Consider the following 20,108-nt stretch of genomic DNA (forward strand, 5'->3'; position numbering starts at 1 on the left):
GAGGATAGGGGGAATGAAGAAGCTATTAAACCCCCAGAAACTGGGTAGCTGGAAAGCTTTTAAGGACAAAGGTGTCAAAGGTTTAAATTGAAGTCGTATATTTTCCAGTAATGTAACCTCCTCTGACCACCCAAGTCTTACATAGATTGTATTACACTGTGTGTTGAGGTGATGGCAGGAGTTATGGAAACTGGGGAAGTGGCTAATTTTCTGATTCAGTTTGATCTCGAACCAAAAGAGCCCAGGCAGGATGGTAAGTTAATCTGTTAACTGCAGAAGTTGAAGCTGAAGCTTGCCATCAATTTGACGAAGCTAATGCCAGCTATCTGAATTAGCAGAAAACTTGAGAAAAGCTTTGGGCTTTCACAGAACATGGAATTTGGGGTTCAACATAACCTCCAACATTTCAATATTTAACATATCCTGTGTTTCTCTGTTTTCTGCTTCTGCCCAGGGGAAATTTCCCATGTATCCCCTGTTGGAGGGCCCTGCTCTTCCGTCTCCAACCTTTGCATGTGTGTTCAACTCATCTTTTAAACCTACCTCAAATGTCAATTCCTCCATAAAACCTTTCCTGATTTCCCCAAATTAATGTTTCCTTAAAATATCCACAGAACCTTGCTTGTGTGTCTTCTACAGTTTCTAGTTATTTTTTACTTGTCGTCTTGTGATTTCTGAGCATAAAGAATCTTATCTATTGATAGCATGTTCTTGAAGGAAGGGGATGACATCTTATTTACTTCTGTTTCCCATGTTAACTTCTACATATTATGTACTCATTAATTTTTTTCTAACCGGCAAATGCATGTTCCTATGGTAACCATAGGACTGATTCTATCTTAGAGTATGTTAATGTCAGATTTTTTTGTTATTATGTACAAGTGATTTCATATTTTTTCTTTCCAAATTGTACATCCACTGTCAGTGATCCAGACCTGCGCTGAAAATGCTCACTGGAACGGGGGGAGATACTTAAAGAAAGTCAGGGAAAGGTGCCAGTCATCATCTCCATCAGCAAGAAATGGGCACCAGTGTGTGTGCATTGTGTGTGAGGGGAGAGCATGAAATGGAGCCTTGCAAGGAACTGAAGAGAGGAAGCAAGGAAAATGCCGTCTCATCTCCAGAAAGAAAGGTAGATGGGGAAAACTAGAAAGTAGATACATTACATAATATAAACATATGAACCTTCTTGTAGAATTACATTTATTTTGCTATTATTGATCTCCAGGGAAGGAGATGGAATAAACTCGCCAGATAGCCTTTTACTTTATTTCTTATCAGAATCGGACGTATTAATCTTTAAGAGGCCCTGTCTTATTACTTCTAAAAGTTTTTATTTCTGGTTTAAACAAAGGATGCTAGTTTCAGACCCCAGGGACTTTTATTTTCCCACACAAACAAGAAGTCAATATTTGGACCTAGTTAGTTAATATTCAACAGAAAGGACATGGAAGCACCTCACCTGCTTTGGCAAAACCCGTTCCGTCAAAATACGTTCCTTTCTGAGCATTTGCAAAACACGTCCCGACACGGTAGCTGGAGGTTGGCTGTTCAAGATCAGCAGGGGCTTCTGCCATCTGAAGATTCCTGATGCAGCCATCAATGCTGTAGGTCACCTAAACATTCAGGTCAGAAGAAACACATATCGGGTTTTAGCAGAAGTTTGCCTTTATGTGGAATGCAATCATTGGTAGGGGGTTCCGTGTGTATAAACATCTGCCGATTGTCCTAGGCCATCTCCAAAACTGCCTGGACCGGCACCATCAGCCCAGGCTTCAGAGCACAGGTGCAGAGAATCCGGTGTTGTGCTTCGCAACTAAGACAGCGGTCCCCATCCCCCGGGCGGCGGACTGGCCTGTTAGGAACCGGGCCGCACAGCAGGAGGCGAACGAGCGAAGCTTCATCTGTATTTACAGCTGTTCCACGTTGCTCGCATTACCACCTGAGCTCCGTCTCCCGTCAGCATTATGGTGAGTTGTATAATTATTTCATCATATATTACAATGTAATAATAATAGAAATAAAGTGCACGATAAATGTAATGCGCTTGAATCATCCCCAAACCATCTCCCCTGCCCCCCGCTCCGTGGAAAAATTGCCTTCCACGAAACTGGTCCCTGGTGCCAAAAAGGTTGGGGACCGCTGAACTAGGATGCATCTAGCCTGGAATATGATTGTTTTGATATTCTAAATACTGCACACTACGTCTCTAGTGGGACCACTGGTTTGACAGACTCTGGGCCCCTATGGAAATTGTAACTTTTAATTAGTCTCTTATGTTTCTATTTCACGTTTCTAGTAACAGTTTATTAACCTTACTATATATGCATTTTTTTCACAATCTACGTTCAAATTCTACTTGAAAAGATAATTAGGTTCGGTTCAGTGCTTCTTCCTTATGAAAATCTAAGGAAAGCAGTGGATACTTCCCTAAGAAAATGCACATACACATGAAACTTGAAAGCTTGCATGACACATTCAAAGTTTAGGGATTTTAGAAAGAAATCAATCCTACTCTGCTTCATTACATTTCATCTGGGTTTAGGGATGCAAGTTAATCACTCTTGCGACTCTCTGTTCAGAGACTCTCACTTTGATTGGCCTACGTAGCACAGCCAATAGCTGTGAAGGGGAAGTAATACTGATCATCCGCAAGAGGAGCCAGATACTGAGAATTGTAACCAACGTGAACACTTGTCTTTGATGAAGAACGGTGCTGCATCGTCACGTGTTCCGATTTGAGCACAGACACGAACCACACTCGTGTGGAGTGCATTTTCTAAAAACACTAATCCCCGTGCTTCTTAAAAGAGTGCTTTCCAAAGCCAACCAGCACACATGGTCTGACAAAAAATTATTTTGTGAATACTGATTTACAAAATTTGTGAGGACTTTAAATTCTGACTGACTCCAGTATTGGATAACAGTACTCTAGATCAGGGATCCCCAATCCCCATGGTACTGGTCTGTGGCCTGTTAGGAACTGGGCCGCACGGCAGGAGGTGAGGGGTGGGAGGGTGAGTGAAGCTTCATCTGTATTTACAGCCGCTCCCCATTGCTTGCATTTCTGCCTGAGCTCCGCCTCCTGTCAGATCAGCGGCGGCTTTAGATTCTCACAGGAGTGCGATCCCTACTGCGAACTGTGCATGCGAGGGATCTAGGTTGCACGCTCCTTAAGAGAATCTAATGCCTGATGATCTGAGGTGGAGCTGAGGCAGTGACGCTAGCGCTGGGGAGCGGCTGCAAATGCAGATTATCATTAGCGGAGAGGTCTGACTGCACGGAGACCATAATAAATCAGCTGTTTGCAGACTCATATCAAAGCCCTAACAGTGAGTGGCAAGTGACAATGAAGCTGCACCTTACGGAGTAGACTGGACATAAGCAACACGCTTTGGGTGTCACTGTCTCCCATCACTCCCAGATGGGACCATCTAGTTGCAGGAAAACAAGCTCAGGGCTCCCACTGATTCTGCATTATGGTGAGTTATATAATTATTTCCTTATATGTTACAAGGTAATAATAATAGAAATGAAATGCACAATAAATGTAATGTGCTTGAATCATCCCGAAACCACCCTGTGCCACTCCACCTCCCCGCCCCGGCTCTGTGGAAAAACTGTCTTCCACAAAACCGGTCCCTGGTGCCAGAAAGCTTGGGGATCACTGCTCTAGATACTGCATCTCCCAATATTTGCTAAATCTCTAGTCCTGAAACAATACCATCAATATCATCATTATCACCTTCCTTGTTGTCTTAGTGCTTTCTGTATACTTGGTATTTTTCCAAGCACTTTAAGTATATTACCTCATTTAATCTTTCCATCAACCTTGCTTGTTTGGTTATTATTATTAAACTATTTTAAAAAAGAGGGAACTTTTCAAAGAAAAATTAAGTTGCTCCAGATCGCACAGCCACTTAACAGTTAAGCACATATTCAAACCAAGGGAGTCTGGCTCCAGGGTCCACACGTTGTTTTGTAATATTGCCTCTCATAGTCAGATCTGTCTAGAAAATTTGTCACTTCTCAGAAAAGATGATTTCCTATTCATCTATAATTGGTCATGGGCCAATGTGACCTAATAATTCAAAATACATTCATGACTCAGGCAGCTATTTAGGCCACAAAGAAACAAATTAGACACTCACTGGACCAATTCTTCGGGTAGTGTAGTTAATGGGTAGCCCGCCAATATACAGCATTCCCACAACATCCAGAATATCAGCTTTCTTGGGACTGATGGTTCTGTTGGAGGCACCGTCTACGTAAATAATTCCTTCTTGCTTAATTCGAATAATCTTAATCTACCAAAAGAAGAGGAGTCATTAACACCAATCATAGATAAATTTCAAATATGCAGAGTATAAAGCATAAGAACTTTTAGGATATTCCTTAGGAAAAAGTGAAACAACTTACTGAGGGCCTAATATGTGCTAAACCCATAATATAAGTGAAATTAAATCTGTTTACAGAATGTCTCAAAGTCTGTCTTTTCCATGAGTACCATCTCCAAAAGAGGAGAGAATCTTCCTGGGTGAGTTTTAGATTGAAGACTCTTCTGTAGTAGCCAAGTGAGCATCTGTATCAAGAGGTATGCTTGTTGTAAGGAAACTTGCAGATTGAGAGCCCTGTCATGAATTGAGTGGGCTGCAAAATTCATGTCCAAATTCAAAAGTTCACTGGTTTGATTGAGCAAAGCCTGGCCTTCCCAGCACAATTTCAGATATGCTACATCCCTCTGCTTAAGAGGCACTTCTCGTGCAGAACTGCAGGAATGCAGTGCATCCGGGCTGCGCTGCCATTTCGGCAGCAGCTGATCAGTACAAAGTCAGGGAGGAAGATGGAAGGCTGACTGGGCTGAAATGACAGCAGCGGATTGAATTATTTTCTGGGGCAGAGTGAAATAAAAAGTGTGGAGGCTAGCTTGAGCATAAAATCCTTGAGTCTGAATTTAGGAAAAGGAGCATGTAACCCTGTGAAATGCTGGAGTACAAGAATGGTTTAAAAACGAATCTACATCAGGATTAGAGTAATTTAAGACCTTATTTTACACTGATCTATTCTGGTTTTGGAAATAGCTTTCTAAAAACCTGCAAGGATGAAATCCCTCCTTAATTTGGCTACTTAGCGTAATCCCAGCCTCATTGTAGCCCAACGATGTGTCTTTTTCTCAAGTGTCATATTTATTATGCTATTAGCCAGAGATGAGAATAAACCTTAATGAGAGCTCCTGCATAAAGTATTTGCTAGTCATAAGCTCCCTAGAAAATTTCTTATTTCTGGATAACAAATTAGTTGACTTTGCGTTTATATTGTATTTTTTCAGGTTCCTTGGCTTTCTATATGATACGACAAGTCCAGATATGTTAATATATAAAATCCAATATCTAATATTATCTTACTCTAAAAATTGAACATTTAATTTGTCCACCTAGGGAAGCTTTACTTGATAGGCTACCACAGGTGCACAGACAAATTCCGAGTTTTCGTTTTAATCAGGTAGTATATTATCTACTTGCAGTCATGCCAAAGAGGACAGTAAGCTGGCAGGTGAGCCTTCTGTGCCCATAATAGTACCAGCTTCTGGGTGTAAGGCCAACATTTAAAAAGTTGTTCCAGATGACTCTTGGTGGAAATGATACCCCAGAGGCCTTTAAATGTGAGGTAGCAGATTCTCAGACTCTTGGTGTGCTCAGACCACTATGGGGTGGGAGAGGGGGGGAAGGCGCAGCCATAGGGCCCATTTTAGGTTGCCAGCTTTTAAGTTGGTCAAATATTATTTCATAAAGAGAGGTTATCTTAGCACTTTAAAAATAGGAAAATATAATCTTAGAATAAATATTATTCCTTTAAATTGAATACATAGAGCTTTATGATTAACACACTCCATTGTCCCATAATAATAATAATACTTACTTAGAGTATTGGAAATGTCTTCAATTGCCTGGCCCTAGTTTGTGGACAGATGTTTGGGAACCACAGATGTACAGCAATGATGGAATCTTATAGTACCATGATGAGGCGTGTAAGTGGTCAACTATAAACCTACCCAGGTTTGATCACGTCTTCCTAGGTTGGGCAGTTGTATATGGCACTTACTTTATTTTTAGCCTCGGCCACATTCCAGTACCGCCAGAGTCAGTGTCTGCACTGGCAAGATAATACTGGCACCAGGGGAATGCCGATGGCTGCCACCCAGTAAGCCCCTCGTAGGGCACTGCCAACATCCTGGGGACTATTACCTTGTGCCAATGGCCATCATTGATTTTGGTGGGGATCATGGTGTTGGTGTCACCACTTCCCAAGTCATAACTGAAGTAGGGCAATCCATTTCTCAGCTGAACTGTAGCAAAATCAGCATGATTGATCCGGGCCATGTAAAAGAGCAAGCCTGATTCAGCTTCGGTTCGCACTTCAAATTCAATGGTGAGACTGTGAAATAAAAGTGTGCGAGGTAAAACAGAAGAATAAGAACGTTCTTATTCTAGGACAAAGTGGCATCTGATCATGGTGCTTTTTCATAAAGGATAGCAAAACCTTTTCCAAGGTGAGGACTATCTAGGTCTGCTGAGTTCCTCAACCGGCTTCTCAGGCTCAGACAAATATTGATATAATTCTATTCTTTACAGTATTCAGTGAACTAAAAAAGCTCACCTCATTTATTAATAAATATAGTTAATTAAGCTTGAATAAACAAATACTGAGTACTTCCATTTATCGGTTCTTGTCTAATATCTCAGAATAAATCATACCGGTTTTTAACTTTGGTGTCATCAAATGCAATTGCAATGTGACTGTTTCTCGAAAGCCCGAACTGTTTGCTCCCTATCAGGAGAGCTGGTTCCGATTCTGCAGCACAAGGAGCCTGTAAAATACCAAGGAGAGAAGGAACAGAGATTTCGGACTCCATTCTTTAAAAATGTAATGCTGCTGTCTAATGGTTTCTTATATTTTAGTTTAATGTTCTCACAAAATCTCATTAAGTTCCTTAGAAATGAAAGCTGTCTCTTATTCATCTCTGTACTCTACTACATAGTAGGTACTTACTATTAATACTGCACCTTTGCATTGCCAAAGGAATGGTGCTCAAAAATATTCATTGATTAATGCATGTTTTCATTATCCTTTAAGGAAATCTATTATTTCTATTTCTGAGAAAACTGGAATTTCCTTCTCACTTTTACTTCATTTATGAAGAGTTATATCGTTAGAAGATTGAACAGGGAAAATGACAAGCTTGCCACGGGGTTACAAGAGTAGCAAAATGTGTCCTTCTTGTCCTCCCCATTTCTCTCTCCCACCGGCTTACTTTTTCTTGAAAATTATCGGTGCTAGAAGGTTTCCATGAATTTAGACTTTCAAGCTGGTGTATCTCAACTTGCAAGTCAGCCCATTCAGGCTTAGCCCGTTGCTAGGCAACCCAGCACACTTTTTAATGTAACCTGCCATACACCATTTCAACTGCCACTGTTCAAAGATCAACTTCCTAGGGTGCTTACAAGGTAGAGCTCGCTGCAGGGCTAGCTTCAGAGGCAGGCTTCCTGTGTAGTCACTGAGCTTAATGCTCTGCTGTCACCATTTTGAAATTCTTGATAATTTTTGAACAAGGTACCCTGCATTTTCACTTGGCCCTGGGCCCTGCCAATTACATAGCCAGACCTGACTGGGTAGACCTTACTTGGCTACTGTAACCCTCAGCTCAATAGTTAATCAAGGCTCCTCAAATTACCAAAACCGCAATTCCTTTCCTTGGTGTCTATTTTCACAGAAATAGCTCCAAGTACAAGCTGCTTAAGAAGTCTTTTACAACACAAAGTACATGAGAAAATAAATAACCTGCCTGCTCTCAACAACACATCTGTTTTTAAAGATCTGCACTGAATAGCTGTGGATGGGCCACTGCCCCGGTGCGCGCTGACTCAGCAGAGGTTCCCAAACAGCCCAAGGCAGGCTTTCGATGCAGCTCTTCCCAGGGTGTACCTTGGAGATGACTCACCGGCGCACAGGAAATTTTTACTTGATGAGGAAAAGCCTTGCCCTCTTTTCTCTGGAGCTTAGTCAAATGGAGCACTCTGCCACAGCAGGTAAAAAGCTTTAAGTGTTTTGAAATGCTGTAAAATTGGGCTTTATGGAAGTATTTCCCTTCTTGCTTCCCAGGAGATGGTCAGTTACAAAGAGCGGACTGTGGCTGAAATTCACACAGATATGCAAAAACCCAGCGGGTAGAACAGGAACATGCTATTTATTCACACAGCTGAATGGGCCTCTCTTGCAATCAACACGTGGCACCTTTCTTATTACCCTGACTGCAAAAAGAGCCCACATGGAAAGGCCTTGGTAGCTTAATGTCTCAGCCTTCAATGATGCTATTAATAGAACTGGGATCATTTATCAACCTCTCACAATATTTCCTGTAGAGAGGACCGTCACAACACACGTAAGTAGCCTGCAGAAATCTCGAAGAGAATCCAACCTCCTGGGAGTCCATCAGGGGCAGAATTTACCTAAAATATCTCTAAACCCTCAGCTCTGAAAAACTGAGGGATTGAAAAGGTCACTGGATGTGGAGGAATTAGGGAACCATAAGGCATAGCCTAAAAGGAAACCACCAGCAGGTTATTTCTGTGTTATTGTTAACATTGTCTAGTGGCTACATATACATGTTAATATAAAACAACTTTTCTAATGTAATTTTTTAAATTATCAAAGTGGCTATTGTAAAGAGTAGCTCTTTTATTGGTAGCAGCTATTTGTCGTGGAGACCTTTTGTCTTTACATGTTTGGGGCATTGTGGCCTGAACACCACGCTAACCTTGCTTGCTGGTAGACTGGACACGTGATTTCCAACACTGGTCTTGAGCTGAGTGGCTCTGCTACACGTTATCAGATTTTCTAGATGAAAAAGGCCCTGCTTACATTGTTTTAGAAAAACCTTTGACTTCATAAGGGTCCTGTTTAGAAGCGTTACACGGTACATACACCCATTTGAAATTTAGGAAGAGCAGTGTTACCCGGAGAGGCTTCTGCTTCACTTTTACAACAGGTGGATCCTGAGAAGCAGGTGGAAAACAGTGGCTAATAAAACCGTGTTCTCAGATTGGCCAGTTTTATAGAAGAGATGCGTCACTCTATTAGGTAAATGCAAAGTATAAAAGCCGTTATGTAAGTTCATTGTTCTTTAAGGACATCCGAGTGGACATTTACTGTCATCAATTTGCAGTGGGATGGATATTATGGAAACAGTTAAAAAAAACTATCACCTTCCTTTATAAAACTGGCAGTTGAAAGAGGACAGAGAGGTTCCAGTGTAAGAGGATTTTCTGTGTATCTACTTTAGGATTTAAATGGGAAGACAATTCTCCAACAGTCTCTAATCTGGTAATGTTTTTGGTGCAAGCCTAGATGTCTCCTCTCACTTGGTTAAGGGGAGACGGGATGGATTGTGTCTGCTTTGCATCATTTTCCCTTGGGTGGATCTGAAACCAGGCCCGACATTCCCAGCAGGTTTGCCTGTTTGTTGTGCCTCTTCTTCCTTGTCCCTCACACCCCGCAGAGGGTGGAGCTCCTCACCTGGCCACTCAAGCAGCTCTTTTCCTTCTAATAGCTTTTTTTTTTTTTTTTTTTTTTTTTTTTTGCGGTACACAGGCCTCTTACTGTTGTGGCCTCTCCCGTTGTGGAGCACAGGCTCCGGATGCGCAGGCCCAGCGGCCACAGCTCAGGGGCCCAGCTGCTCCGCAGCATGTGGGATCTTCCCGGACCAGGGCACGAACCCGTGTCCCCTGCATCGGCAGGCGGACTCTCAACCACTGCACCACCAGGGAAGTCCCTAATAGCATTTTAAAGAGTGACCATGTGAGATGGAATAGAAAATGCCCCAAGGTTTGCACGAGAATAAAATGATCTTGTCATTAAGGACATTTTCAACCCTGCTTCCCATAGAAATCTAAGCTAAGAGGAAGGATCTTCTAATGAGGTAATTTTAAGGAACCGTTAAAGAATGGCTGTTGAAAGATGAGTCGTCCTTCTCCAAGCCAGCTCGAGGGGAGGCATTGTCTTTATGGATGTGATACATGACCTGTGCTATTTTGGAAACACTTCTCTCTGAAATGTGTTAAAACAATAATACAAATAGCAGTGGCTCATCAATCTCAGCATGTTACAATCCTGCCACCTTGTGGGGACTCTTTAAAGTACATATGGGGGAAAATAGAGGGCAGGATGTGCTTGCTCCTTATTTGTCTCTGCTTGGCAGGTGACAAGATGTGGGCAGACAAGACTTGGGTGGGGAGTCTAAATGTGGCCCTGCACCTGTTGCTGAGAACAGGGACACAGCTGGAGAGGATTCTGAAGGAAGCCATGCTGTCCATAGCCGTGCTTACGCAAGTGGGTAGAGCCGCAGGTTAGTAATGGAGCTTAACATTTTCACCTTCATATTGTTAATTAATTTCAGATCAGAATAAAGCATGGTCATTTCCAACTGCTGATTGTTGGCTGACGTTTGGAAATGAGTTATTGGATTCAGGATGGCATATGATTGGTGGATAAGCATTCCTTGACTCTAGATTGGTGCAGAGTAGAGATTTCAGTTGCATTGATCAAAACTGGCATCTCTGTCCTTGAAAGCACCAAATGATGAATGATATAAAAATTGCATCATTGGAGTATAATCTGCAAAAATACTGGTTCACTATGCTGTACACCTGAAAATAATGTAATATTGTAACTCAACTATACTTCAATACAAAATTAGTTTAAAATAGCATCATTTTCTTCTTTCATGAGTCAAAAATCCTCTAACAAATGTGGGCTAACATGACATCTGTGAATTTGGGTGCTTCTTTGTGATGCTCTTTCAGCATGAATACTAAGCGGAAGATACTTTTTACGGCACTGACTTTAATATTCCGAAATACAAAATCCCTGTTCAAGCTGTTTACTGAGAAACTGAGTTTAACTCCCTGCACATGAGCTTTTTTGCTAAGTAGTGGGCATTTGCTAACTCCCTGCATATAAGCTTTTTTGTTAAGTAGTGGGCATTTGCGGCACTATTTACACACTAATGCCTGAACAGTAATTCTCTGCAGTATGGAAAATGTATGTTTCCCCTTTAAATACGTATCAGTATCCAATTGATTTATCCTTTGGCCGGGACTGTACTTAGCTTTTAAAATCACAGCATTCAGTCTGCTGGAGGAAGAGCTTTCTTTTGCTCTATTCTTTCCTTCTCTGCTCCCTTCTTTCCCCCAACTCCCCCGAACAGCACAGGGACTCTTCCTGGCTGCTCTTCTTAGTTATTCACGTTTTAAAATTTGAAGTTCAAAGTTCAACTTTCCAATAAACTTCAAGTAAAAAAAAACAAAAAACATGCAGCCAGCTTACTGTATACAAATCCACACAGGCCATGCTGGTTGTAAAGACTTGGTATAAACGCCGTATATACCTGCTGAGAACCTGTCACATTTTGACAATCTTCTGTAATACTAGAAGTCCACACTCTTTAATCCCTCCCGTCCTCCACGAGAAATAGCCACAAATAAAACATGTAGAAATGTTTTATGCAGCTCTAAATGGGCTGAAGAATAAAAGTATAAAGAGAAGACAGGGTATCACACTATCAAATGAGATAATACGCATAAAATATGCTCTCTGATCTATGATGTTCTGGCATGTATTAATAATAGGATTGACATAATCCATTTCACAGGGCAGGGCTTTCTCGAGATACTCTTAAATTGCCCTGGAGGAGAGTGAATGTCGTCCTGTTGCTGTAAGTTGCTGGTGGGGAGGGGTACGATGGCATAAAGAAGAAAACTAAAGGAACTGAGAATAGGAGAGGGTTTCTGTCAACTGTGCTAGAACAAATAAGAAACATATAGATAGGTAGTTCCCACTTCTGGAATTAATGTGTAAGTCTTAATTCTTAAATTCTGAATTCTGATTTTAAAAAAAGAAAAGAAAATGGTGAGAATTGAAAATGATAGGAGACTTGAGAGATAATAACCATATCGTGTTGGAGTTTGTTTAAAAAGGAATGTTCACCCTCCTTTTCCTAGCGCTTGATCTCACCCTAACAGTGTGAAAGGTTAAACTAACTAGTTCCCTTAGAAGAAGAATGATGGAGTGTTACTGTGAGCCAGGCATGGTGCTGGGTGCTTTGCACGCAGTGTATATAATTTAGTCCATGATAATCCTCAGGGTAGATATTATCCTCATTTTTCAGTGAGTTTACTTACATTTAGAGAGGACAGTAAGTTATTCAGTAAGCCCCCCTGAGGTCACTGAGTAAAGGTAGGTGGGTTATACCAAGACAGGCAGGCAGACCCGCATCGTGGATAACTTGGATTAAAGACCCAGTTTATTTCCTCAGTGACTCTCAACGCAAAGGAGCTGAGAGGGGATCACGCACCCTGGCCCTCTTCCCCAGTGAAGAAATCAGCTATATAACTGGATGTTGTGGAGGAATCAAGGTTGAAAGACCACTGCTTTCAATTTATCTTTTTAAACATTTATGAAAGCAAAACACATTTAAGAGTGTTTTTTGAAATGATGAAAATCATCTCTGGACCATATACCTCTGCTGTTAGCATCTGATGCATTTCTTGGAAAGGTTTTTCTTACGCATTTTTCTAGCTATTGATATAGACATGCTTATGCAGTATACAGAGTTTTATATCCTGCTTTCCCTACCTAACATAATGTCATTAAGTATGTCATCCTCATTTTATATTGTTTCAATTGAAAGATTTTAAGAGTATGGTGGCATATTACAATTTGCATTTTATGGACCTGTTTTCACACTTCTAGGTACCACTACCCATTTTGTTTGGATGGAGTTTAACGGTGTCCCCTGCCATGCTTCTAATTTTCAATCTTGGAAGCCAGCAGGTTGTGTTTGCAGCCCATATTGGCATTTATCCTGACTGACCTCTACACATATTTGCTTACTGTGTTATTTATGTTAATGTCTACTTTACTTTCTCAAATATGTCTCTCAGTTTCTCTTTCTTTCTCTTTCTCTGGTACGCTCTTAATAAATATTTGTCATAAAATAAATGTCATAAATGTCTTATTCATCTTTGCATTTAGTAGCCTTTTAATAAATAGTTGTCATGAAATAAATTGTCAAACCTTTAAGTAGCCTTTAAAAAGCCGACACTTCTCTCCACACACACAAAAAATAAAGAATGAAGATAAGGGAGAGAAATCAGATTAAAAGAGGAGATCTGTATGGTTTCATGATCTGAAACCCTGAAAATACAGTACAGCCCAATAGAGATGAAAAATTCTAAAATATGTAATTTTGACCACATAGTCATAAATATAACGTGCAAGATATGATGTTCTATGAGTCTTTCTGTACCAATGCACGGGACTGCTACTCAACCTCTCTCTTGCTTTTGTCTTATCTACTAAGTGGAATGCTCATTTTTGGAGACGTTAAAACATATACTGCTGAGAGAAAATGGAAACTGGAATGAGAACAGAAGGTTATAAGAAAACTTAAATGAGTTAAAATCTCCAGTCCAGATGGGAAAGGACCTTTGTTTTCAGAAAAAGGGAAACAATGTGATCTCTAGAAACCACAGAAGGATATGCTTGAGACCTCCTAGAAAAGAAAGTTTGTGTTTTAGAAATATAACTAAGAAAAGAAAGGTGATCACTGAGGACCAGCAGTGTTATTCACCAATAAACCAGACCAATTCAATGTGGACTGGCTGAGGGACCTGATTCAAGAGAAGTTCAAGTGATACAAAGGCCCTCAAGGTTTTGGTTGACTGAATATGGTACCTAATGATGAACTAACGGCATGATCCATCCGTGTAAAACATTAAAACATTCCCAGGTATATTAGTAGAATATGATGACAGACCAGTGAAAGGAGGAACTCTGCTGTTCTCTGAACTGGGCACTCCATTTTGAGTAGTATGGTCTATTCTAGGTGCCATATTTTTTAAGAGATATTGCAAATGTAAGAACATTATCAGTGTGACTATGGGAATTAGAAATTAAGAATTAAGGAGAATGCTTGAGATAATGGACTATTCAGCGTGGGAAAGGAGAACACTTAGCTGTTTTCAAATGCTTGAAGGGGTGTTTGTTAGAGAAGATATAATGTGTTTGGCTACAGAAACACAATCATTACGTAGAAGTTATAGGGATGCAGTTTTACTTCATTATAATAATCAATGGCTTTCTAACGACTGGAGCCTGCCTCATCATAACACTGGAAGATCCTCGTCAATGGAATGTTCAAGCAAAGGCTGTAAGTCCACATCAAGTATCATATAAAAAGATTCATGTATTAAGATGGAGATTGGACCAGCTGGTCTCTAGGGCTTCTGCGAATTACAATTTATAATTCTAAGTCAGTTGTTCAGAATTTAGGATCCACTTTGCTATAGAATCCAAATGGACATTTGGATCCAAGGTCAAAAACGTTTATTTTAACCATGGTGTTTTTAAATTCTTCAGTTGAAAACACTTTCCTGAGTCCAGGGAACAGACACGAGGGATAACAGTCTAGAGAACAGTACGTGAGGCAGAAGGGAGGGAGGATCATTAGCCTTCCCTTTGCTGGGGGAAATCGAGCATGAGGCCACGTTATGAAAGAGCTAAGGAAATATTCAACAGTCCACGTGGTAGATCTCAGTGAGGTCTTAGGAGAAAATCAACTCCTTGAACTCATCCCCACATGACTGACAGCCTTTCACTTGCTAGCTGTGCTGTGTGATTGTAGGTATTTTCTTCTGTGAACTGGGGCTAATAATACTTCCAATGATATAAATAAACATAAATAAAACAATAGCTTGTGAGAATCAAATGAAATAATGGATATACAGTGCCCGGCAGAATACTGGACACATACTATATAGTTACTTAGTAAATGCAGGGATTCCTCACAGTATCTATGTGTGTGTGCTTCTTTCACTTTTCAAAGAAGTTCCACGTGCATTACCTCATTTGATTCTTACAATAATCCCATCGGCAGGCAAGGTAGGTGTAATACCCACATTTTACAGAGGAAGAAATGATGCTTGGAATAAATGGCCAGTTTTCCTAAAAGATGATTATTTGGCTTCACAAAGTGTTGCAGTGATAAGGAACCAGATTGTATAATCAGACCCACTGGATCAAAATTCCTGTCCTGTCACTTACTGGCCGTGTCTGGGTGTATTACTTAGGCTAGCTAGTTCTTATTAACGAAAAATGGGATGATGGTATATAGGTATATATTTTACACAGCTGTTAGGAAAATTCCAATAATATTGGATAGAAATTGTTAAAAAGCAGTCATTATGATCATTACTGTATAGTAATTATGCCATTTATTAAATGCTTAGTATATGCTAGGGGTTTAACAAGCATTTTAAAAAATCCTCATGGGCTTCCCTGGTGGCGCAGTGGTTGAGAGTCCGCCTGCCGATGCAGGGGACACGGGTTCGTGCCCCGGTCCGGGAGAATCCCACATGCCGCGGAGCGGCTGGGCCCGTGAGCCATGGCCGCTGAGGCTACGCGTCCGGAGCCTGTGCTCCGCAACGGGAGAGGCCACAACAGTGAGAGGCCCGAGTACCGCAAAAAAAAAAAAAAAAAAAAAAAAAAAAAAAAATCCTCATAATGACTCTTTGATATATGTGTTGTTAGTATATTCATTGTACAGATGAGGAAACTGGGGAATAGATTAGCCAAGTAGCTTTCCCACATTCATACAGATGGTAGGTTAGAGTGCTGGGATTTGAACCCAGGCAGGCTGACTCTGGAATCCACACTCTAATCAAGGATATACTACCTCCAGTGCTATGAAATATTTTGCGTGTGTCTCTCTGTCACACAAACACATATACATGTAATCATATTAGATACGCACATTTGCATGATGTTTAGAAACAATTTTAATTATGTATTACTGGTTTTAAAAAATAGAATACCAAATTGTATGCATGATATGCGATCTATGCAAAATGCAAATAAAAGGGGCTGAAAATCAATATGGTTGCCTCTGTGTGGTGCTATGGTAGGTGGGTTTTATTCTTGATTCTGTAGACATTTCTGTGCTAACTTTTCAACTGAAAACGCGTGCCATTTTATAAACAGGAAAATTAAAGGAGAACAGATATATAAAAGAAAGTAATCCAAGGAAGATATAAGGAGAAAAGGTTTTCATAGACAGGTGACTGTAAGGCCAGCAGGTCCGGGGAAGGGCCCAGGGAGCCAGACGGAACCCCCGCCAAAGTGGCTGATGCAACCGACACCTGACATTGCCACACCACTCGGCCCCGGTCTTCCCGCTCCCCGAGGGGCGGAACCAATGGCCCTGAGCCTGATGTAACCGACACCTGACATTGCCACAACACCCGAGAGATTACCAAAAAAGGTCTGCTTCACACAGCAAGCGCCTCCCCTGCGTCCACCCCTATAAATTTTGTTCGCGCCCGCACCCGGGCACGACTTCTCTAGCCCCTTCCTCTCGGACCAGTGAACCTCGCCCGGGAGCATTTCCAAATAAAGCTTGTTTAAGCTCTCCTCCGTTTCTTGGTGCCGTTCCTTACAGTGACCCTTCCTCTAATTCTAGCAGTAGAGTATACTAGATATCCTGAATAACCTTAGTTCTGAAAACGACTAAAAACACAGCGTTAAGATGAGAAAGCAACGGGATATAAACACTTACATGTGCCAGAACTGGGGTGGGTGCAGGTACGGCTGGGGTGGGAACTGGCTCTGGCTGGATAACTGTTTCAGCTGGAACTGCTCCATCTTCATCCTCAGGTGGTTTCTGATGGGCACAGCGACCGATGTCTGCATTTTTGAAGGATACAGGCTGTGCAAAGTCCATAGGGCTACGGGAATATGATTAAAATTCAATACTTTCTCCTATTTTTCATTGTCCTGCTTCCTTACCATGACATCAAATTTCCCCTTTCCCATTTTAAAGGTCATCAGTGCAATTAAAAAAAAAAAAAAAATCTAACCTGAAGATCTTCACTGTTTCCTTCCCCCTATGGTTTTAGATAGTGTAGATGCAACAGTGATGCTCATACCAAAAAAAAAAAAAAAAAAAAATTAGTAACAAGGAGATTCACTTACACAGAGTTTATAACGAGGTTCCATATACAGCCTTCAAAAGGAGGAATATTTCTGAGTGGGGAAGGTTGAAATTCAGGTGGAGCACCCCCGACGAAAAGCTTTTTAACTTCTATCGCCTGTTCTACTGTCAGATTTTGCACATGCCTTCTGTCTTCATCAACTTGAACAGTAAAGATGCTGATAAAACATTGAAAATAAACAAGTATAAAACACACAACGTCCGACACAACCGGAAATCCAACTCTTTCCTGCCACCCCGCACCCCTCCTTCCTGAAGCTTTTAAGAGAGCCAAGTTTGACGATTGGGATTCGACACTAAGCACACAGCACTGTTTCTCAGGATCTCATCCCTCTGCCTCCCTTGTAAACTCTCCTTGAGTTTCCGGAAACAAGGCAATGGTGCAGCTGCAACACTAGCCCCTGGCGGTGGTTGACAACAGCGGCCTTACACGTGAGCCTGTGGAGCAGAGGCTTCTGTAAGGGGTAGTAATGTCTAATCGCAGGAGGCTCCGTCGGTTTAGCACAGCATGGGGTCACGTTTTGTTTAGCTCTTTATTTCTTGCTTTGTGCTAGCTCTCATCTTCTTGCTAGGGAACAAACTGTACTCCTGAGAGCTTAGATTGCAGGAATCAACAGCAAACGCTTACAGGATGTTTTATAAAGAACGTAGCTGCTGGCTTTTGAATAGAAGAGGCAGGCCAGAATACCATGCTAACTGTTCTCAGCAATGATTTTCCTTAGTGGCTGTTTCGTTAATTTCCCTAATTTGCTTGTGAGAGAGAACTCGCGCATTACTAATTGAGCACCTCACGCTACTTATTCACTCTGTGGATCCTGGGGCACAGAATCAGGAGACAAAGAATTCTGCTGATGAAAATGACCAAAGGCATTTTCTCTTTTGTTCTAGAAGCAGATTTTAAACTTTAGTCCCAGTAGTCAGCATGGGGCTCTTAGTCATAAGTGTTAGTCAATAGCCCGAGGATCATGAATGGATTGCTGAAAACTTATTTCACATCTGGGGAGAAAACCCTAAGTACTTAGGTGGAAACCTCAGTTCTAAAATGCCATTTTACTTGATTTTAGAAAGAAGAAAAACCACATGTCAAATTAGAAACAATAAACTAGGGCAAAGATGCTCTGAAATGGCACTGAACAACTGGCCCACTTTGGGACAATTCAAATGTAAGAGAATAAGACAAAGAATAGATATTGCTGTGGCTCAAAATGTCATTATTCAGGAGGTGTAGAGGGAGCAGGTTGGGTTTAGTTTCGAAGGCAAAATAGGGGAAATGATACATTGATGTTTTGCCAGACTCTGGGCCAAGGACCATAGCAATGGTCCTTTCTTACTGGATCATAGGGTGGAGATGTAGAATGAGCCTGAGCTTTCAGAAGGAACAGACTGGAAGTAAGCACGAGTATGGAAGCTTACTAGCTGTGTGACCTTGGGCCAGTTACTTAATCTTGCTCAGTCTCATTTCATTCATTTATAAAATGAGGATAAGAATGCCTATTTCGAACCATGGAAAGCATTAACTAAGGCATTGCGCTGAGTCTGTATTACTTAATAAGGGCATTGCTAGAAGACTATAGCAGAATCCAGTTTGTATTTTACATCCTAGGAGCATCAAATCTAGGTCATTTATTTAGTTCTTTGTAAACAGGGATATTACCTACATGTCCTCTCTGATTCTGGTGCATTTCCTTTTTAAAAAGTATTCAAAAACTCTTTACTGTGGACCTACTATGTGCAAAAAGCATTTTAAGAATCATTACATTACTATTAGTATTGTGACAGGTCACCTGAATTTCCTTAAAATTTCAATAGTTGATTCTTGATGTTTTATAGTTAAATATTTTATTACTTAAATTCTATTTATTTGTATGGAATATTGATCTAAGATTTTTTTCAAACCACCACCAAATGAACTGCGTACATGGTAAAAGATATTAAGAGAAGTGCCCTGATATTTGCAATTTACATGAGAAACAAAATCTGAAATTTTTTTAATTGATGGTAAGAAAGAAATATTTGGGTTGCAGTGTCCAAATCATGATCCCTTTCTGGAAACCTCAAATTACTCCTGAAGTATCTGCTACAACTTTGTGGTCTTTAGCCTAATTCTGTACCTGTGTGAAGAATGCTTTCACGTAGGAGAATACCTACTTGCCTAAACGTCTACTCCAGGCTCTTAGGGTTTACTGTTTTCGTCCAGTTAGAACTACTGGCCACTGAGGTGGACTCCAGGTGGAAGATCAGAGGGCCAAGCAGTTATAAAAGGCAGAGGTCACTGGAGTACTAGGAAATTAGATACCGAAGTGAAGGGAGTGGACTTTTTGCAGAGGAAGGGGTAGAAAAGGGGAGAGAATGTGGGAGGACGGGTAAAGAGAGACAGAGGGAGAGAAAAGGGCAAGAGTAATATTGAAAAGTTTGCCTCTCTATTACGAGGTGGCATTAATGGTATTAAAATTGCCATCTTATCCAGAGTTTTAAGAAAAGAAATAACAGCTGACATTTATGGTCTAAATAGTGTTGGAAGAAAGCAAATATTTCCAATAGAAGTATCATAATCAACATGAAGTAATACAAATCTCTGAGGTCACAAAAAGGGTAAGAATAAATAGCGGGTGAGCACAGACGGGGGTGTTAAAGTCAAGTATATCTGGGTTTAAATCCTGCCTCTGTTATTTACTAGCTATGTGAGTTTTGGCAAATTAGTTAATATATCCTCATCTGTGATGATATGAATACAGATCTCACATACATTTAGAATGACTAAAGGACATAATCTTTGTTTAGTATTTGACACACAGCATGCCACAGAATTGATATGAAGCATTAAAATATATTTCTGGGAGATGTTCTTAGGGTCATTAGTGATCTCTAGTTAATCAGCTAATTGAAGTGCTCACCTAAAGGATAGGTGATGATTGTTTTTTGACCTCAGGGTGCTGAATGAGACATTATGGTGCAAATGAGTTCTTGCTTTGCCACAGACTGCAGTGACAACCCACTAATATGT

At 40.8% G+C, this 20,108-nt stretch overlaps 1 protein-coding gene across 1 annotated transcript in view; it reads right to left on the reverse strand.

Moving 5' to 3' along the window:
* Nucleotides 1-20,108, reverse strand: part of LAMA2 (laminin subunit alpha 2) — a 613,890-nt gene that overhangs the window by 13,291 nt on the left and 580,491 nt on the right. Inside the window, 6 exon segments of the mRNA XM_032650802.1 lie at nt 1,463-1,616; nt 4,152-4,307; nt 6,246-6,435; nt 6,756-6,868; nt 16,670-16,838; nt 17,086-17,262. Of these exon segments, the coding sequence (XP_032506693.1) occupies nt 1,463-1,616; nt 4,152-4,307; nt 6,246-6,435; nt 6,756-6,868; nt 16,670-16,838; nt 17,086-17,262 (959 nt within the window).

This window comes from Phocoena sinus, chromosome 12 (genome assembly GCF_008692025.1).
Source record: "Phocoena sinus isolate mPhoSin1 chromosome 12, mPhoSin1.pri, whole genome shotgun sequence".
Lineage (NCBI taxonomy): Eukaryota > Metazoa > Chordata > Mammalia > Artiodactyla > Phocoenidae > Phocoena > Phocoena sinus.